At 41.2% G+C, this 22,601-nt stretch overlaps 1 protein-coding gene across 1 annotated transcript; it reads right to left on the bottom strand.

Annotated features, from left to right (window-relative positions):
- Positions 1-1,692: 1,692 nt before the first annotated feature.
- LOC148970940 (uncharacterized) lies at positions 1,693-3,247 on the bottom strand. The gene has a single exon (XM_089122910.1). The coding sequence runs from the start codon at positions 3,236-3,238 to the stop codon at positions 2,594-2,596; it is 645 nt and encodes a 214-aa protein (XP_088979036.1). The 5' UTR covers positions 3,239-3,247; the 3' UTR covers positions 1,693-2,593.
- Positions 3,248-22,601: the final 19,354 nt, after the last annotated feature.

Below are 22,601 nucleotides of genomic sequence, written 5' to 3'. Positions count from 1 at the left end.
AATTGAAATGACAGTAAGCTGGCAAATTTCAATGAACTGCCTGAATACTCTCTCCATTTTCTTGTTTGTTTGTTCGGTGTTGATGGTGTGCTGACTGGAACCTCAAAAGGTAGAATTTGTGATTAAAAAATAAATAAATGAAAAAAAATGTTCATGGAAACGGCTGAAGTCACTTTTTTTGCGATACATACACCAAAACATATGCGACAAATCACTTTCTTCATTCGTGATGTCAACACGCACACAATCTTATCGGTAAAAGGTCAAATGAATGGAAACAGTCAGGAGACAGCAAATTTCGTAATGTTTTTTTTTTCGCATATTCACTTTGTCTAACATAACAGCGCAAAAAGTGGATGGAAACGAGGCTATTGACACAAATGGCAACAGCAGCTTTATTAGCAGCTTCTGTCACTTCAAGACCTCAGGGTTGGAACTCAAGTGCGCTGTGCAAAACCATCTCAAGTTCACCATGGTCTCAAAACGAGCATTTTGCAAAATGAAATCACTCCCGTTGCTTACTGTGCCTGAGCAGTTTAAAATAATTTGGGAGGAGCAGTGTTTGGCAGGAGAAGCAGTGCCAAACACTGCTCCTCCTGCATCTGCATGGACTCCGCCACCGCAGTGGCATCTTGATGTGAGTGATCATGTGAAGACTTAAATTTCGTCTTTTAATATAATTTCATTATTAAATATTATGTATCTGTATTATTATTCTTTATTTAGTATTCATAATAAGTTGTATTATCTTATGAAGTTTAAAATGCATGAATAGACTATAGATTGCATGTACACGTGTTTGAGAATATATTTTAGACACAAGGAGAGTAGCTGGGATGATTTTGTATTCTGCTTAGAGGTATGCAATGTGCACTTAGCAGACAGTTCCAATGATGCATATTTCAAATGTGTACAGTTTGTATGCACTTTGCAAGAAATTTAATGTTCCAACTGATGCAAATGTACCATTTGTATACCACTAATGTATACACTGAGAAATAGTTTCTTAATGTGGAAAGTGGATTGTATCACGTGCATATACATTTCATTTTAAGCATAAGCAACTTGTTTTTCTACCTTACAAGGAAATCGAAAGTCACTCAGTTGTGTATTTAAACCCAGTTATACTGTACTACAGTAGAGAAACAGAGAAACGGAGAAATGCATAGACCTGGCATGAATATAACATCTTCTCTGGGTTTCTCTCCTGACATATAAGAATAAAGATTTTTACTTGGCAAGATAACTGGTGTCCGGTCCCGTGAATCAAATAATAACGGGGAAAACGAAGGGCTTTAATTCCAAGTATACAATTTGGCGTCACCACAAACTGGATCACATCCTCAGGCATTTGTCTCAATCATTCAAGGTAAGACTTTTTCTTTTTCTAAAATACTTCTAAGTCTGCCTGATGATTAGACATTGACTGAAACTGCTTAAAAGAACTGTGATTTAAAGTGCCAGTTATGTTGCCAATGAATATATGTCATAGTAAAAAAAAAAAAATTTGGAATTTAATAATTCAATCAAATTTGGTATAAGTTGCTCTGATCAGTAAAACCTCTAAAATATTTTGAATTGATTCTGGGTTAAAACGGTGGATCTTTTTTTAGAAAGAAGACCATTTAGAATTAGCTGTAAGGCGATTTAGAGTTTTTCAAGGGTGTTTCGGGATCCCTCCTAACCCTCGGATGGCCAATGAGCGTCACACAACTGAAGGAGCGCGCGCCCACTTGATTAACATATCACGTTGTTAATCTTGGTTCTTAAGACAAAGGAAAAGTTCTGCTAACTTTGAAAACAAACTTATACATAATGGTATACATTTCACAATATCGATATACAGTTTAAAAGACAGATCATGCTATGAGGATTACAAAGACATCAAACACATTGAACTATTTTGAGAGCATTATTGAATTACATGTTTAAAGCATTGTATTACAGTTATCTAAACTTCTTTGACACGCGTGAGTCCATTCGAAGCTGAAATAGTGAATTACAGTTCTTTTACATGTATTTCGGCATACTGGATAATTTTGGTAACTCTTTTACAAGCTTTCAGAGATGTCCGTGTTTGTGTGCGTGCAGGAATGTTCAGCGTGCGGACGCGTTAATGTGTGTGTGTGTTGCATGTAGGTGTGGGTCAGCGGCCACACGTATATTGCGCTAGAACAAACAAAGTCTGGCTTGTATCCAGAGTTTCCTCGCTTTTGGAGGTGTCAAAGGATCAAAGAGGAGAGAGAGTTAATCTGATCGCGATCAGTTTAACTGGCGTTATGGGCGGGGGATGTTGCCCCGTGATGTCTCCGTGTTCGTCCTAAATCACACTTAGTCAGGTAACCCCAGACACTCGGGTGCTTGACTGCAGTAAAAGTCAAAGTTGAATTAAAACACATATGCGTAGGAATGTGTTAAAAGGGTCTCTGCCAACCACGCTCTGAGTAATTGCATGCAAACTGGTTAATGATGTCCGACCCAGAATCTCTACATTCCCCCCTGGATTGGAAGATGACGTCCCTGCGGAGACGTCCTCTGCCGATCACGCATGGGAGGATGGAAGGTGAATCATGAAGTTGTTAGCAGGGGATCATCAGGGCTGGGGGCTTAACTCAATGAGGTCGCTGGCAACTTCCAGCGCAGGAGCTTCTCTTCGAGGGTTTCGGCGGAAGCCTCCGGATACAGCTTTGGTGAGCTTGACGGTAGATGATCGCACCTCATTGAGTCTCCTGTATAGGATGAAGGCCAAGCCCAATGTTAAGAGGTGGCTGACTACCATGGAGATGCACAGCGCCGTGTCGGCTGCGCTCCAGGCTCGGATGACAGGTGAGGTAGTCAAAGGAGGTTGTCGAGACAAAGCTTGCAGAGCAGAGTCGAGAGGAGCAATGTCAATTAACTGTGACCCCCCTGTCTCAATTCCCAGTTCCAGTTCTGGACCCAGGGTGAAGTTGTGGTCCTTGAAGAAGGAGGGGATTTCCAGTTCGGATTCATATTCACTGCTCGGGAGATGATACAATGCCAGATCATCGACGTGGAGGATGGCACCTTTAGGTACTTGAATCCACATGCTCTGGTTGAGCAGGCTGACCCGAGTGGCAGTGTCATGTTGGTCATAGGTGAGAGTAGCAGTGAGAGCCGGGGTGTTTACGAGCCAGCGGTCACCGATGATTTCTGCTCGTGTCTCGCCGACTTGCATGCGAGGTCTGGCCTCAGCAGGGCACCGGTTGTCACTGGACATGGGTTGCAATCCACAGAAACAACGTTGATCTGACATTGTTTTGCTCATCAAATTAACGTTGAACCAACGTCAGACGCGTCATTCTTTCAAAACTAACGGAAAATCAACTTGAAATCAACGCGTTGTTTCAACGTTATGAAAGCAAACCAATTTTCGATTTTCATTTAGCTTTCAAGAATGCCGCGTCTGACGTTGGTTCAACGTTAATTCGATGAGCAAAATCAACGTTGTTTCAATGTCATGAGAGACGTCGTTTCCACGTTGATTCAATGTCAGTTTGCTGTCTGGGGAACCATAAATCAGGTCATATTAATAAACATTTGCAACTTTTACAAAGCAGCATTTGTATTCATCCAATAAGCTAAACCATTTTTTTTATTTCTTAGACCCCCACAAATATGTCTTGACATGCTGGAAGTGCCCGTTTTGTGGCGCTACTGTTTGTATACTTTTCACACGACTTGCACTTCAGGTAGCCGAGACAACTGTTGTCTCCTGCTGCAACTACTTCTGAGAACCGCTCCCAAACATTAGATATAGCAGCCTGACCTTTTTTTTCTTTTAATCATGTATATCCCCGACCTCAATTTCTCCCGCACCTCGTCTTCCATCTTCATTTTTATTTCTCCGTTGTTGTTGTCGAGGCTGTCGCGTCTGTCGGCAGGAGCTGCTTGACGCGGCGCTTTCATGACGTGTCACGTGACACCAAAGGTTTGGGAACCTCACGCAAGTTACGTTGCTACGGCAATCGTATTGTAACCTTATAAAATATGAAAATTGACATTCCCAAATATTTAATATGGGCTGGAAATTGCAAGCAACATACATGGATAAAAAAAAAAAAACTTAATGACCCGCCCCAACCCGCCCCGCAAATAAAGTGACAATTTCTTTACCCGCCCCAACCCGACCCGCGGGGTCCGCGGGTTACGAGTCGACCCGCGCATTACTAATCTCTATGCATATTCGAGTGTTTCATTCAATAAGCATTCTAGAGATATCAAGGAACATTATGTTATATCAAAGGAATTTACACTTATGTTTAACATGCATGTAGAAGGTATTTCTAATTTCTATTTACGCTGTGACCGAACAAAGTTATTTCACTGTGACATGGGGAAGACACATATACATAAAAAACATTGAAAACATTTTGTTGAATGTCTTTAAACACCAAAAGTCCTTCTCTTTGTTCAGAGACATTCCACACATCCCGATGTGTGGGGGAAGGGAAGGGCTTGTGTGTGTGTGTGTGTGTCCATTTCGGAGGACTGTACATGGCAAATTGGCAAAGTCCCTACACTCCCCCTTTTCGTTAGATGAAGTCCTTGCATGGACTTCATCGAACGACACCATCGCAATGGACGGATGGCAGGTGAATCATGAGGGTCAGGTGGCAGGCGGCAGCTAGGCTGAGGTAGGGGCTCAGCTTGCTGAGGTTTGACGCAGTCTCCAGCGTGGTACCCTCTTCCTGAGGGTCCCGTGGTGGCTGTGGAGGTTTGCATTTCCTTGCCTCTTGTGCAGCGTGAATGTCAAGTGTCAGGGTGTGGTTGATTACCGTAGAGGTACCCAGTGCAGAATCAGCTGCAGTCCAGGATTGGACTACCGGTGAGGCAGTTGTGCAGTGCAACAGGTGTGCAGTTGAGACACAGCGGTCACTGGGAACAAGTCCAGTTTGGCTGGACCCCTCCTATCATCGTTCATAATTCCAGTTCTGGAATCAGGGTGAAATCGTGGGTTTCGTCCTGGCTGGGACTTGACTCACGCTCGGTTGCAGCAGGGTAGCTCGGGTCTTGGAGCAAAGGCTGCTTGGTGAATTTTAGCAAAGTCATTCTGGCAGACAGTGAACAGTTGTCTCGCTGGAGCTCACTTGTCTGGTTCAGTAGAATGCTGTGTGCGTTGCGGATTTATCACAGTTCCTTTCAATTTCTTGATGGTCTGTGAGGAGGCACTCTGTGTTGTGAGTTACCTTTTGGCTGTGGGATTTCAGTTCGTTTGGTTGCTGGACAGGCCGGTGTTTGACTGCGTACTGACAGCAGCGGCGTGGGAGTCCATTTAGCTCTGCTTGCGTGGCAGTCGACCATATGCTGTCTGATGTCGGACCCGGCGGTGAGGCGGTCGACAGTAGCTGTCCTCTGGTTGGCTGGAGGCACAGGAAGACGACCACAGCAGCATCCTGTAACAGAGACAGGGGAGAGAGAGAGAAAGGGAGGAAAGAATTCAGCGGCTGTCGGCTGGGACAGTCTGATGCCTTTGAGGATGCCGAGATGTCCTGGTGCTGCGGTGTGCAGCCCACATGGTGCGTGACAGGGCATACACTGGCATATCACCCTTTTTGCACTGTGGCAGCACAAGCCGTGGCGAAGTGATGTCACGAGGTGCATAAATCTCAGGTGTTGGGCCGTTGAGCAGCATGTGCTTGGTGAGCTGCAATTGTTGTGTTCGACGGCAGGCTTGGGAGGTTGGAGGGGTAGAGAGGTGGTTTTCTCAGAGTTCACTTGGTTAGTCAAAGTCTTTAGTGAGCTGAAAGGTGCAGGGTAGCAAGTTCACCTCTCCATTTGGTGCTGTGCCTTCATGGCTGGCTGCGGGAGTTCTTGTGACCTCTGTGACCTGCCAGTCAGGTTGTAGTGACCTGTGTGACTGGAGGGGGAGGGGTTCTTGAACTTGAGCTAAGACCTTCAGTTGTTTAAAGTCTATTAAGGGCTTGAAGCGATCGAACAGATCTTGGCCAGTCAGGAGTGGGTAGGTGATCGTTTGTGATCGGTACACTGGGTGTATTAAGCTCATAGGACCAATTGTTGGGTGAATGGGAGCTACCTGTTTTGAGCCAGAAGTTGTTTTGGCTGTAGGGTTTTCATTCATCTCACATGTTTGGGCTTTGAGAGTGCGTTCTTGACTCTTAGCTTTAGCAGTGAGTCTTTCGAAGAGTTGGGCTGACATTATCGTGATGTTTGAGCTTTTGTTTAGGGTTCCCAGAAGTTTTGGCATCTGGGCTGGTGTTGTGATCGATGAGCGGTTAGGGCCGGTCTTTTGTGGGACACCGTACTGTCATGCTCAGGTTGTGCAGCTGTCAGTTGTGGTGGCTGCTTGGTGCTATCACTTTGTGATGTGACAGTGAGCTCTGTGATCTGATGCTGATGAGCAGTGTTCTGGGTGTCTGGCTTGGAACTTGCGCTGAGACATAGGATGTCTGGCTTGTCCTTCTTGTGAGGTCTCGTGCGGGGACGCTTTCAGCACCTTCAGGATTTCTGCCGTCTGCGACGTGGCTGCACTGTTGTTATCTGATGTGTGCTCAGACTTGTGCTTACCCGTGGCGTAGGGGTGTGCGATATGATGATTTTTAATCGTGGACGATTAAAATGTCTCCACGATCTGCTTTTGAAGAAATATCGTAGTATTGTGTTACAGTGCATTCTATCAGTTCAGTTCTGGCGCCTCCGTCTCTCAACTGTACAACGCGACGTAGCCTACACATGATCACACGTTAATGAATAGGTACGGGACACTGCAATTCACAAAAGTTCATTATTAGCATAAGCCTTGCCGGTTAAACATTTAATTCACGCGCTGATGCCCTGTTCTAACGTGCGCTTTCCTGACCGCATACCCCCGGCGCTCACAGGAACTAGAAGCCTGTCAAACAGCGCCTGAATACTGGACTAAGTTATCTTTCGAGTCTTATTATGCTAATACTGTTAAATACACACAATGTTTACATAAACAGGCTATGTCTAAAGTGAAAGCAAACATTTGAGAGAATATCTGGTGTAATATGCGTCTATATTAAACACGTCGCGTGCTGGTCTAAAAGCGACAGGAATAAATAGTACTGCTGCTTGTCCTTAAAGGGACATTTCACACAAAAAATAAAATAAATAAAAAATAAAAAAAATCAGTCATTATTTACTCACTCTAATGTTGTTCCAAACCTGTATTAATTTCTTTCTTGTGCTGAACACAAAAGACAATTTTTTTTTTTAATGTGGGTAACCAAACAGTTGCTGGTCCCCATTAACTTCCAGGAGAGAACTTATAAAAAAATCTATAAGGGGACCAGCAAGTGTTCGGTTACCCACATTATTCAAAATAACTTTTATTTTCAACAGAAAAAAGAAACTTATTCGGGTTTAAAACATCTTGAGAGAGTAAATTAAGACAATTTTCATTTTTGAGGGAACTATCCCTTTAGTGTTAATAAATAAAAAAAAAACACAAGAAGAAAATCACTCACTGACTGAGAACTTTAATATAGCTTTAATAAGAATCAATTTATTCAGTGAAGTCTATGTAGTGTTTTCATTTAATGTTCATTTAATTACTTCAATGCTACTGCTAAATAAAGCATTCACTGCATCTGAAAAAATAAAGCACTATTTATTTAATATGACACTCTAAAAAATGCTGGGTTATTTTAACCCAATTTTGGGTCAAATATGGACAAACCCGAAATGTTGGGTTAAAAATGTAATGTAAAAATTTAACCCAACGGCTGGGTTAGTCCATATTTGACCCAAAGTTGGGTTAAAACAACCCAGCATTTTTTAGAGTGGAATATTAATTTGTGTAATGTTTATCATGTCTTATCTTTTATTTATTTTTTTCATTACAGCCACTTGCAAAATATTAAAACCAACTTGAAAAAGAATCGTGATAAAAAATCGTGATCGTGATTTTCCTAAAAAAAATCCTGATATGATATTTTTTCCATATCGCCCACCCCTACCGTGGCGTGTTGAGAGGGGTGCCGCTCTGGGCTGGTTGGGCTTGAGTCTCTTGGTGGTGGGGGTGCGGCCCATTCTGGGTCGCCGGCTGGCTTCCAGAAATGTTTCAGAGCTCTTGCTCTGGAACGTTAGATGAGCACCATCACCGTTGTGTTGCCCTCTGCTGGCCTGGAACGGTTTAACTCTCAGTGAAAGCGTTTGTGATGCGTGGGGTGCCCTCTAGAGGCAACTCTGAGTTGTGCTCAGAGACAGGTTAGTTTGAGGGTTTTTACACAGTCTTTTCGGACAAAGTCTTTGCTTAATGTGAGCTTTGTGGGCCCAGTCTCGTAGCTGAGGTAGACATGCTACAAGGACAGGCCAGGGTGCTTACAGAATAACTCACTGTGGGATGCAGGTTTTGAAGGAACAAAGTTCTGAAACTGGCATCCTTTTCATACTTGGTGGTTTGCGTTTCGAAGTAGGCTTGCCGAAGTCGGTGGAGTTTCAAGTCGGTCTTACTTGATGTCCACGGCGGTGATAACCCTTGGTCTGATTCTGGATCAGGGGGTTAAGCGATCAAAGCTTATTGCAACAGCTGATAGTCCATTTTGACAGTCTCTGTTTGACGATCTAGGAAGCTGTGCACCTCACGACTGGACGTAATCCATATCAAGCAGAATCTGTTTCATGCAGTCAGGTTGGTTAGACAGTTTGCAAGTGAAAGTCTTGTCTGCATGTCGTGGGTTGATGCAGGGTTCTAAGTGAATGTCGGGACCCTTCTGGTTAGCTTTGTTACATCCTTTTTGGAGCCATGCCGTGGTTTGGGGCAGTGGTTCCTTGGAAGGTTGAGGTCGGGTTAAGCAGGGGCTCTGCTTATTGTTGTGAGTGACTAATGCATGGCCCTAAAAGCTCAGAACTACTGCTTAATAAGTTAGTTAAGTGTTTAGCATAAAGCTTAGAGTCTCTTGTGTCCTTATCTTAGCTGTGAATGTTAGGGCTAAGTCTTGTGTGGTTCCGAGAGTATTTCCTGGAAAGGACATATCCGAGATGAAATAAATAACGTAAGGTGGTCCTTATGACAAAAATATTTCTCTAGACTTAGCTGGTGGTCCACTATGGCTCGACGAAGTGAACAATAACAGGAAAGGACAGCTTTCTTATTTAAATTCTGCTTATTTAGCAATGTTGTTGATCCTGTGTTATGCTACTTTCATGTTATCAGTGTGAAGCTGCTTTGATACAATCTGTATTGTGAAAAGCGCTATATAAATAAATGTGACTTGACTTGACTTGACTTATTATCGACCCTCAGGACTCTAGTAGTGCCCTAGTAAATTGTTGAAATTACTTGCGTTGCAGGGTCACAAACGAGTGCATTGGTTGAAACTAAGCCAAAATAACAAATAAGGGTGTCTCTGTTTCCTTTCTGGGCCCTATGGGGAATGGAACCACACTCGGACAAGAGAGGAAATGAAATTAAATCCTATAGATGACTTAAGGGAATAGCTGCTTGCTATTATTATCAAGGTCAAAGGAATGAAATAATTACTGGGGAAAAATAAAATTAAGATTAAAGCAAAAAGAAATAAAATTATCAAAACACAGGAATGATCTGAAGTCGAGAATATTCAGTGGCATTAGTGACTAAACTTTGGATTTGCTTTGATCAACACTATAGTGGGTTGTAGCTGTTTGGTGTTCAAAACCACATTGTGTGTCCCTCCAAAACTTTAGTCAACATGCCGATGAAAATTCCTACGATAGTTATACGAATTCTTCTGTAGTTAGTTACGCAGTTTTCATGTAGTTAAACTTAAGTTTAATTAACAAGGCATCTGCAAAGTTCGTCCTTAACGGTTAGCAAGGAGTTTTCCTAACCCAGTGAAGGTAAACTTTAGCTAATAAGAATGGTAAACATGGAAAGTGAGTAATTTGAAACCCTAACTGGTGTTGAGAAAGTATTCTAAAACACTTTGCACTGTGGAACACGAGCGGTGAGTAAGGGTTCACGTAAATTATGCTAACTGTTAACTGTGGAGGTTATTCAGCTTAGCCTATGTTGGATGGGAGTTAGGTTAGGTTAGCTTAGCCTAAGTTAGCTTGATGCTAAGCTAGGTTAGCTTAGCCTAAGTTAGCTTAGTGCTGGGTTAGCTTAGCCTAAGTTAGCTTGATGCTAGGCTAGGTTAGCTTAGCCACCCAGGCTGGTTTGTTTACAAAAGTGCCATTACGAGGTAACACTTCCTGTGACAAGTTGTTGTCATGGGAACCATAGCGTGTCAGAGCAATTCAACAGTACCTGAAGAATGTCTGTATATTTTACATGAATCATGCACGTTTTAACGGGTTAAAAGGAGGCGCCTATACTTTATGATTTTCAAGAACTTTGGTTGCATTCAGTAAAACGCAAATGTGTTTTGGCATTTGCTGATTTTCTCATGGAGCTCTGTTCTTTACACGTCTTCTATTTGTTTACAGAGTAAGGAAATAGATTTGCTGCAAGTCAAAGCTTGTCTTGTTCTATTTGTTTACAGAGTAAGGAAATAGATTTGCTGCTGAGTCAAAGCTCGTCTAAGCATATATAGGTACGTCTCTCTCATGCATGAATGCTGACTCTTCCGCGAGTTACTTGTTTTGATCAGGTGACTTTCTGCTTATCGATGCAGCTAAAATTTAGGTGAATTACATCAATCTAACAATAAAATTAAGGCCTTTACTCTGTAGAAAGGGGAGCGTCACCCAGGTCTACCTGTCCTGAGCTTCCTTCATCAGGAACAGGTTTAGTCATACCGCGATTTGGATTTCTTTTTAACCAAAGCAGAATAGATATCGGTACAGATTACAAGCTGCTGAGGTGATACCTTTGTTACACAGACTTACGCTTTAATGCTGAAGTTCTTGATATCAATTGGGAATCTAAGGCTGTTTTTTTTTTTAAAGTAGAGATGTCAATTTCAGCTATTTGTTTTATCTGCATTTAGACAAGCCAGCGATCAAAATGCGTGTTGCATGTTGCGTTTTAGTTGGATCGCGATGATCGAGTGCAAGCCTGTAGGTTAACAATAGTTTAAAACTCGGGTGGTTTTACTACACTCTGTCGTCAGGGTAAAGTACTGTAGGCCCTGTTTGGAGTTGGTGTTTTCTGTAACTCTTCACTGTCACGAAACCTAATGTTTAACGGTGCTGATTTAAACAACATCTAGAAACTGTCTGTTTCAAAAGAGTTGTGCATAGTCCGTCGGCCGTTGAGGCTTACATGTCTATCTAAGATTCCTTTAACTTAGTAAAATTCGAATTCTACAAACGCAGAGTCTTGCACGGTGTTCGTGCTGTGTGTCTTCTGGTTCTGCAGTTCAGAATAATTTGGGGTTTGAGGAATTTTTACTGGGGGCCTTCACGCCTCGTTGAGTGGGCATGGTGTGGGGCCGAGAGAACTATGGTGACTGACGGGTTTTTGGAGGGAAAGTTTCTTGAAACTGGCGTCCTCCTCAGTTACAGGTTCGTTGTAAGTTCCACAGAAAACTCGTTCGGAGCCGGTGGTGATAGCACAGGCCCTCCTGGGTCTGTCCTGCTGGGTGTCGGTGTCGTGTGTTCACCGGTTGGAGACAGCAGGTGAAAAGTCAATGTCTTGTAGATTGTCAGAGATGTTGTAGAAGGCGGACTTTTCCACCCCCCTTTTTCAGCTCTTGTGTTTTGGCTGAAATGTGCAGACTGGTCAGGGGAAGCTTGTGGTGTGTGTCCTCCCCTTTCCAGTCATGCTGCAGTCTATCAGGGTGTTGCAACTCTGTGGGTCAAGTTCGTGTTCGAGATCTTGTCTCTTGCTGCACGAGCTTGTGGGTGGTCGCACGGGCCTCTTGCGCAGGCCGTGGCTTTTGAGTCTCTTTCAGTTCAGTCTCTGCTCTTTGCAAGAGACTTCACTTTGTCGGAGTTTCTCGTTGAATTCTTCTTAGTTCTTTTCTCTGACTATTCTTCTTCAGTCTGTGTAGAAAATTAGACAGGGCAGTTTGAAGTCTTTCCACTTCCTTCGGTAGCTCGGGGTCGTTGCAACCTTGTGCTCCAGGGCAATGCGGCTCCTTTCGCGGAGGCGTGCGTGTGCGTTGAGCTGGTAAGCGAGGTTGTGACGTGTCTGGACCAGTCTTTGTCAGCTGCTCTTGGCTCGGGGCTCTGAGTCGCTGGTGGCTTTGGGCAGGGATGGAGATGTCATGAATCTCAGCCATGTCTCCAGGTTGTCCCAGCGGGTTGTGGGACTGTAGGACTGGAACATACTGGCTTCACTGTGGACGAGAGGAACACAACACACACAGAGAGACCAATGCAAGTCTGACTACGTTTAACGAGCTATAATACAGGCTAAGCCGTGTATGAGAATTTTGGTTAACTGATGCAGACAGTTAAACCGTTTGGTGGGACAATTTGGGTAGGTCATCATGGGTCTGAATGAAGATTTTTGACAGGGCGCTAGCTTAGGGGTCACCTGTTGGTGCTAACGACTTGGTTGTCAAACTATTCTTCAGCTTTCCTTGGTGTGTCAGAGAGGTTCTGTCTCTAGGTGAACTGAAAGGAACAGAGCACAACAGAACAGAGCAATGGCAAGCTAGCAAAATTTGAAGTAACATGCAACCATGAACCATCAAAGATGGGAAGGTCTGTAATGAAATGGCATTAATAGTACACCAGAAGTGTTAGAAAGGGGAAGAAGAGAAGGCCTAAGCCTGTTTGGAGCCGGTTTGTGGCTCGGAGAGGAGGAAGCCAACCACTTCAAATTACCAGGGGAATCTCTAGATTCTGTGGCAAATAGTAAGTGGATGGGTTTTAATACCTTTTTCTAGTTTGCCTGGGGTGAAATGAGGTCATTCTGGCTGGAGTCAGCATCGTGGTTGGTCCTTCTGTCGCCCCACACATGACAGCAGTGTCCCGGGCCTTTCGGTGCATCTGTACCAAGGTGCGCCCTCTCAAGCAACTTGACCTAGAACACAACCGGCGGTGCCAGATTGGTGATATTGTGTTGCGGGCCGCACCAACAGAAAGATACAGGAAAGTCCGAGACCCGCGCTCAGTCAGTGATGGTGACGCAGATCAGAAGAACCAGCTCGCTGCACCCAAGGCAAAGATGACTGTCAATCACCACAGCACAAGAGAGATTTCTACTTGCAAACACAAAACAGGATGAAGAACAAGTGTACTTCAATGTGAATTAAAGGTCCTTTATCTAAATCAAATTGAGTGTCTATTTTTGTAGAAAAATCAAAGGCAACAGCCTTACTAAAAATTATGGTATAAACAAAAAGGAAATTATGACAATGCTAATTATCAGAATAACCTAGCCTCCATTCAGGAAAGGGATAGAGTGCAGCAATGAAGAACACAGGAGGAAGCGATCTGTAGTGGCGGGTTTTGGGCCACTTCCTGCTAGTGTTTCACCGGGCTGACAGAGAGCTTGATTTAAATTGCATTCAAACTGATTTAAACACAATTCAAATTGAGCAAATGCATAGGGGTTAAGTAACCATTAGATTAGTAAGGATACAGTTGTACCGAGACCAAATCAAAATTATTAAAAATAATTTGAGGAGGAAATATAGAAATAAAGCCATAAACAATTCCCAACGGGAAATAAGAGAATTAATTCAAATTAACCAAACCAAATTTGAATAAGTGTAGGGAATTAAAGGTTGGTGTCATATTTGATGATAATCACGATTTCGGTGAGGGATCAGTGATAACCAGAATACAACCAACAGAGAGAGCCATGCCAAACAGAGTGATGTTAGTTGATGACTTAGAAAGGGGGCGGCCGCAAGGGGCCTACTCCCGCATTGATTTCTTTCTAGCCAGTAATTCAATCATACCAAATATTTTAGAAACCAAAATACATCCGATCACTATCAGCGACCACTCTCCGGTAACTCTCACATGGAACCCATCTGCAATACAGAAGCACCCCGCCAGATGGCGTTTTAATACATCACTATTGAAAGATCCAGAATTTGACAGTTACTTCAAAAGAGAGTGGACATCCTTCCTTGAAATAAATGACTCTCCAAAGTCGTCAGCATCACTGCTCTGGGAAACATGGAAAGTAGTTTTACGGGGGAAAATTATATCATATTCAGTACATAAAAAGAAAAAGGACAGAGAAAAAGAAACACAACTGGAAGAAAGAATAAAAGAACTAGAAATTTTACACGCAAATAATCAATCAGAAAGCATCTATAAAGAAATTAGAGAAAACAAATTTTTGCTCAATGAAATAATAAACAAAAGAAACCAATTTCTGATTCACAGGCTCCGTCAAGAAACTTTTCACCATAGCAATAAATCCGGAAAATATTTAGCCAGTCAAATTAAAAGAAATAAAGAAAAAACAGCTATAACCTCCATCAGAAACTCGGCAGGGAAGCTAACCAATTCACCAGTTGAGATAAACAGGACATTTCAAGATTACTATACTAAATTATACTCATCCGATCTTGATCCGAACCAAGAAGACATAACCCAATTCCTCGATAACATCATTCTACCAAAACTCAACATGGAACAAATAAACACACTAGAATTACCAATCACAGAAAAAGAACTTCACTCCGCACTGAAAAGCATGCAAAATAATAAAGCACCAGGTCCAGATGGCTTCCCTGCTGAGTTTTACGAACATTTTTGGTCAACCTTATACCCACTATTTAGCAGAACAATAACAGAAATAAAACACAATGCAAAGTTCCCTTCCCACATGAATATAGCACTTATATCACTCATTCCTAAACCTAACAAAGACCACACCTTCACATCTAACTATCGTCCTATCTCACTCATAAATGTCGACATAAAAATTATTAGCAAAGCATTAGCCCATAGAATTGAACAAATTATACCATATATAATCCATCCTGATCAGACTGGCTTCATAAAAGGTAGACATGCATCTAATAACACCCGCAGACTATACAATTTAATGCATTACTCATCAACACAACAGAAAGATACTCTCATTGCCACATTAGACACCGAAAAAGCTTTTGACAGGGTCAACTGAAAATTTTTATTCACCACGTTACAAAAATTCGGCTTTGGAGAGTCATTTATTAACTGGATCAAGATTTTATACACATCACCATCGGCCACAGTCACAACGAATGGACTAACATCACAAAGCTTCGCACTGCATAGGGGGACGAGGCAGGGATGTCCACTCTCTCCATCCCTATTTACCATTTTTATTGAACCTTTAGCAGCAGCTATCCGTCAAAACCCAGCAATCAAAGGTATTGAAACACCACAACAAATACATAAAATCTCACTCTATGCAGATGATATCCTACTATATATACAAGAACCCCTAACATCTACTCAAGAAATAATCAAAACAATCCAGTCCTTCTCAAAAATATCCGATTATGCAATAAACTGGAATAAATCCTCCATCCTCCCTTTACATAAAACCAAATGGGATGTGGCACCCCATCAATCACCAATACCTATTTGTCAGGATCACATCACTACTTAGGCATTAAGATTTCCTCCAGACTGTCAGAGTTGGTAACACTCAACTTCACACCACTACTAAAAAAAATAGAAGACGATTTGCTCAGGTGGCTCAACCTCCCAATCTCCATAATCGACAGGATAGCAGCAATAAAAATGACGATTCTACCAAAAATTAACTACCTATTCTCAATGATTCCAACCCACCCCACACTCACCTGGTTTAAATCACTAGACTCCATTATAACTCACTTCTACTGGAAAAAGAAAACGCCAAGGATAAAACTCACTACACTACAAAAGAGTAAGGTTCAAGGAGGACTAGAAGCACCAAATTTCCAATATTACTCAATGGCTAACCAACTGCAATACATATACAAATGGATTCACCCCACCCAATCTGATATTATATGGCTAGATATAGAACAATCACTATGCAAAGAATTAAATATAGCTGACATACCGTTCCTCACCAAATCAATTAAACAACACACATGTTTTAATGCAGTAACTATAGCCTCCACTCTGACAGCCTGGTGGAAATTTCACCAAATCACATACTCTACATTAGCTCCATCTAACCTCACTCCACTATGGAAAAAACATTGAATTTTCACAAATGGGCGGAAAGGGGTATCACCCACATTAAGCATATTTTCAAATCCAACACATTTAAACCATTTCCACAACTGGCTCAGGAGTATGGCATCGGGAACAACGAATTTTTAAAATACCTACAAATCAAATCTTCTGTCCTGGCAAAAATAAACATCAGAGATACAAATTTAGAACTTCCACCGGCAATATCAGACATGGTCAACATTTCCTCTCCAAAAAAACTGCTCTCTAAAATATACAAAATTATCTCAAATCAACTTCAGACTATATACTTACCAACAATAAAATGGGAAAATGATCTTTCAATAGCCCCTGATGCCAATTTCTGGACCCAAATCTGTAAAAACGTCTATCTCATGTCCAAAAATGCGAATCTTCAGTTAATACAATACAAAATACTCCACAGAACACATTACACAGGCAATAGATTAGCTAAAATGGGTTTCACATCAGAAGTTTGCACACATTGCAATCAAAATTCTACAGATACATACATCCATGCAACCTGGCACTGCACTCCAATCAAACACTTTTGGGAAGAGGTCACACAATCACTATCCACTATAGTTGGCTGCCACATCCCATTGTCGCCTTCCCTTTGCTTGCTGGGGGACCTCACAATAATCACTGATAAAACTATAAACTCTAAAATACTCCTCATAGCGCTAACCATCGCCAAGAAAACTATCCTCATGAACTGGAAAACCAGAAATAAATTACACATTAACATTTGGAAAAATATTATTACAGACTTCATTGCAATGGAACTCGCATCTCCCCTTCATAATTACACATCTGAAACTGACCTCTACCGTCCAACACTTTCTGACCTCTTACAGCTATGAATCCCTTCTCTGTTCTTAACTCAGACTATAACCAACCCACGAATATTTGTGCATTTTAGTTGTTCGAACTTGTTTTTGTCATCATTGTTATTGCTATCTTTACTGTCACTGTTATGATTACTATTTTCACTTTTATTTTATTTTTTGTTGTTTCATTGTTGTAATTGCTGTTGTTGCTGTCTTTTGCTCTCACCGTTGTGATCACCACTGCCATCATCATTGTAATTTATTATTATTATTATTATTACTACTATTATTATTATTATTATTATTATCATCAATATTGCCATTGTCAATGCTGTAGAATTAGAATGTAGAACTAGAATTAAGCGTCATTGTCATCACTAATGCAATAACTTCCCCCTTATCTCTTCATGGGTTTTTAATGCACCACAACATAGAAAAGGAAAAAAAAAAAAAAAAAAAAGATTAAGTATATTTGGAAAAACATCGCAAACACCAAGGCAGGCAAGACAGGCGAGAAGTAGTTTCAACGGGACAGCATCTCTGGCCCAATTTGAGACATTCATGCACTGTACTCCCTCTTTTAATGCACTTTAGACATTGCACATAACACACACAAAAAAAAAACAAAAAAAAAAAAAAAAAACAGAAAAATAGGAAAAGATAGGGACTGATGAGATGTGGGGGAAGGTTGTCTTATATTATATTATATTATTATATTATATTATTATCATATTTTGTACAGGATTGACAATGGCAATTGTTACATAGGAGGAAGGATGGAAATAAAAATCTACAAAAACAATATGGGCAGTATGGTGGTAGTGGGGAGTGATGGTAATGACAATGGTAAAAAATAATAAATGGTTACTTTGTGTACACACGCATACACATACCCACGCTCATGCGCGCTCACTTACACACTTAGATCAAACACTTAAATCACTGCCACTGCTGGAATTATGGATTTACAAGATTGCTAACTACTGCACTATGTTGGTTTGTTTGTATGTATGTCTGACTGTTAAATAAAAAAAAAAAAAGTAAAAAAAAAAATAATAATTACTGAATCACAAATCGTATAATGTAATCATTATCAAACTTTATTCATATCATAATTCTATTTTTTATCCTGATTAATGAAAGAAATAGCATTTTCAGGTATGTTTTGCAACGTTAAGTTATTTGTTATTAAACAACAAGGCATAATACATTTTTTTAAATTATATTCATGTCATTTTGTGTTCTAATTCATGTAATATGAATTGTTTGTCTAGCCTTGATTACAGGACAGTGTAATAAAAATACTGAATCACAAATCGCATAATGTAATCATTATCAAACTTTATTCATATCATAATTTTATTATTAAACAACATTTTTTTTAATTACATTCATGTCATTTTGTGTTCTAATTCATATGATTTGTCATAATTATTTCTTAAAACAGAACATAATACAATACAATAGCATTCAATGCAATAAAATTAGTGAACTAAAAGCTATAAAAATGACATCTGATTAAATTACACAATACAATACTAAATGATTTCAACTGAATTACGAGATGAAATGGATTATATTTTTATTAACAGAACTACAAGCAAAATTAACATTTACATGGACATTTATAGAGCTTTTTAAAATAAACAACAATACAGAACAGCTTTAAACAGACATACTGTAGGAAACTTTCATTTCCCAAATACTTTTGTGATAGTCCTTCTGGCTATACAGTGTGAAGATCTGAATGAAAATATCTTCATAGCTGTGTTAACAATGTTGAATGAACTGTAAGGTTAAATATTTTGAGAGACAGTGTTTTTTTTTTTAGGTCCATCCTGGATTAACCAATTAGACTCAAATAGATGAAGTGTCTTTTGCTGTATGTAAAGTTAAATCTGTAATTTTAAGTGATTCATATTGTATGTGCAGTCAACTTTTTTCTATCTTGAGGCCTCGATGATGCAGTCAGGTCATGAGACGTGGAGGCTGAGGAACTCTGAAAAACACACAAACATGCTGTAACACATGTCCAACATTATTTAGTAAACATAGCAAGAGAAAGTATCCTGTCAATTGTATCCTAACCAGGGGTGTTACTGGACCCCTGTGGAAGAGCAGTATATTGTCCATGATGAAGTGCATACTGTACTTCAGTGTTTCCCAACCCTGTTCCTGGCAGCACACCAACACTGCGCGTATTCTTTGTCTCTTTAATCAAACACACCTAATTCAACTCATCAGCTCATTAACCCATCTGATTATGAGCTGATGAGTTGAATCAGGTGTGTTTGATAAGTGAGACAAAGAATACGCGCAGTGTTGGTGTGCCGCCAGGAACAGGGTTGGGAAACACTGGCATACTTTATCATGGACAACAAACTTTTTTATTGTGCATGCGTCCATTTTTAAGGCAGTAGATATAGGCTACAAGGATTTTTATTTTTTTTTTAAGTTTGGTGGCCCTGGGACCTCGTTCAGGGGCCGAAAGGCCGAAAAAGGCCCATCCACGAAACCGCTATGCCTTTTTAATGGCCCGTGGGACAGCCCCTGTATGCAGACGCAGGGTTGTGGTAACTTGGGATATCAGATTCATACTCTCCAGGGGCCCCTGAGGCAGGGCCCCGAAGCATGGAACTCTAGGGCCTTTGCTAAAAAACGCCCCTCCCCGTCATCAAATCATTTAAGAGCCTGAAAGGCTCTTTCAGGGTGGGAGTGAAACAGCCTTGACCGAGAAATTTTGTACAGAGGCTAAAAAACATTTGCCTTGGCTCTAGAGCCCGGTGCTTTCGGTATGTCGCTCGGAACGAGCCCCGGGGCCGTTTCGGTGTTTAATTTACATAAAAAAGCAGTGTCCGCAAAACCACGGACACGGTGGCGTTTAAGCTTTGGCCTACGAAATATTTTTATGAAACGCGTTTATAAAGACTCAGTGGGCTCCTTTGGTGCTGGCGGAAAAGTTTGGTGGCCCTTGGACCTTGTTCAGGGGTCGCAAGATCAAAAAAGGGGCCGTGAGTTAGGGTTAGCGTAAGGGTTAGGGTTAGAGGCCGACAATGTTTTGACTTCGCTCAAGAACCTGGCGCTTTCAGTATGTTGCTCGGGGAGGGCCCAATGGTCAGCTTGCTGAATTTGGAGCCCCTGGGACATTTCTGTAAAAATCCTACTCGCCCATTAAATTAATGTATTTTTCCATAGTGGTTTCGCGGACACCTCTTCGAAATGGCCGATCAACTAGGGTGGCGACATTTTTCATCTCGCCACGGACCCCTGGTGCGGGTGGGAAAGTTTGGTGGCCCTGGGACCTTGTTCAATGGTCGAAAAAGCCTGAAAAAAGCACATTTTGAAACTGACAGGGGTCAAAAAGGTCAAACTACCGAAACGAGCTGCCATAAGGACACGGAAGGTCGCAGGACCCCGAAACTTTCCGAGTTCCGTCGTCTAGGGACCTTGAGTCAGGCCCCAGAGTTTGAGGGCCCTAGCCGCTTTCTAAGCGTTTCCTAACCCCCGTTCGTGATGAGCCCATTCATTGTGGATGGTGACAGAAAATGTGGATGCAGTGGCGCAAAAAGTGGGTATGCGCTATATGCGGCGCATGGGGGCGCAGCACAATGGGGGGCGCCAAAGCGATGGTAAAAAAAAAAAAAAAAAATAAAAAATATATATAGGCTATATTGTATTTCTATATGTAGCTGCCGTTGTCCGTTTCTAATCATTTCTGCATTCCTTCAATGTTATATAAAATTTTAGAGGACTAACAGCGAGGCTAGAGTAGGCGCCCTCATGGAGAAGGGGGGCGGGTAATATCGCGAGCGGGCGGGGGCGCCGTGAGCGCTGAGCGAGCAGGTACGAGTAGTTAGTTGTCGTCGAAAAAGATGGATAAAACAAAATGCTGTGGGGCTAAAAATAGAAAAATAAAGAGAGAAAAGGAGATGGCATGTCAATTGATGCAACAGCAGCTAAATAACTGCATGCATTGCTGAAAGCCAACAGGTAGGATTTAAAATGTGACATCCAGGCATAGGCTATATCTCGGTGGCCATCGGGACTACCGGGAGATTCCCGCTGGGCCGACGTGCTTTTCCTTTTTTTAATTTATTTGTCTTAACGGCCCACAAAACTCATACATCGGCGGCCCATTTGTTTGTTTGTTGTTTGTTTTGTTTTTTGCTTAATTGGCGGCGCTGTGCTGGTGTAATGCATTGGTCAAAAAAGTCAGCTTTAGTTTTTTTTTCTGACACACTGGCCCATGAAATATGTCATTATGCGCAAGTATCTTTCAAGTATAGAAATTAGTGCAAAACTAATTATGAAAGTTTCCTTTATTTTTCTGTGCATTTGTTTTACAATAGCCTTAATGGCAATTACTATCATGGGATTAATATTATAACTATTATTATGTAGTGTAATGTAGACAGACACTAACTAAAAGAGGTTCAAATTTTTCTCTGTTTAATTTGCACCCTGAATATGGGTTGGAGCTTTTAATTTTGAACTCTCAAAGTGCACCAGACTGCTGAATTTAACATTACAGAACACAAAATTTTCTTACGGGGGAGCATGCCCCCGACCCCCCTAGAGAAACAGGGGTCCACCTACCACAGTTTTACCTAAAATCCCGTGAGAAACACTGCTATTGCTGTTACAATGGAGCTTAGTTTTCTTAGGGGGGTTCATCAAGGTGGAGTAGCTATAGTTTAATTGTGTTAATAAACGACAATTTTGCACTTATTTTTTTTTTGTTAGCTCTCATTTCTTCCTACTCAGTTATTACATAGCACACTTACATTACATTTACTATTTAAATTTTTTTTTTTTTTTTGGGGGGGGGGGGGGGGTTGGGGGGGGCGCTAAAATTGTTGCTGCATACCCCTCTGAAACTGGGTAGTTGCGCCCCTGTGTGGATGGTGACTGGATTTTTTTCTTATTATAAAATAGTTCTAATCCTTGATTCTGATTGGTCAAGAGCTGTGCTTTATTCACGATAAAACACGGCTATGACCGATTCACCCAACGGTTCTATTGATCGCTGCGCGACACTGCGGTTCTATGTTGTTTTTATTTGAGCTTTCATGCATTTTACACATTGGAACGTTGTTGCTGTTGACGCTCAGGGATTATTTTTTCTAGCGGAAGGAAGGCTTTTAATGATTTTACTTCAAGAATGTTGAACTAATACATTGTTTTTTAATTTAATATTGTGTGGCAACCGTTTTATAAAAGCAATAAGGTACTCAAGGCAAGTGCTGTATCGTGAATAAGTAATGGCTAAAGGGGTTACTCCGCTTCGCGACGTGCCTGACAACGCCCTTCAGCTGTTACTTATTCACGATACAGCACAGCCTCTTGTACCTTATTGCTTACTTAAACCACCTCTACTGTACGAACCCCACTCTATTGAACACATCACACACATTTTCAAGTCATTTCAGTGTTTAGTTTATTTCATAACTGCAGTGCTTTTATGTGGTTTAACCTGTTTTGTGCTTTCTAACCCCAGTTCTTTCCTGGGATTCACCGGCTGAAAATATTGAAGTCGAAAACAAACTAACATTTATCAGCAGTGGGCCCATTCAATAAATTGCAGGTGAAATTTGTGTCCAATTGCAGCTTATTACATGATTTGAAAAATGATAACTAGCCGTTCATGCAATAGGCTGCAATTGGACATAATCCCGCCTGCAATCTATTGAATGGGGATTCAGGTAGTGTCTTTGATAGATATTTTAATTATAGTTCCTGTCATGATAAAAAAAT

This window comes from Pimephales promelas, chromosome 18 (genome assembly GCF_988280905.1).
Source record: "Pimephales promelas chromosome 18, fPimPro1.hap1.1, whole genome shotgun sequence".
In the NCBI taxonomy this organism is placed as follows: Eukaryota; Metazoa; Chordata; class Actinopteri; order Cypriniformes; family Leuciscidae; genus Pimephales; species Pimephales promelas.
Note: the sequence above shows the minus strand (reverse complement) of the source record. Positions and strands in the feature narration are given on the sequence as shown.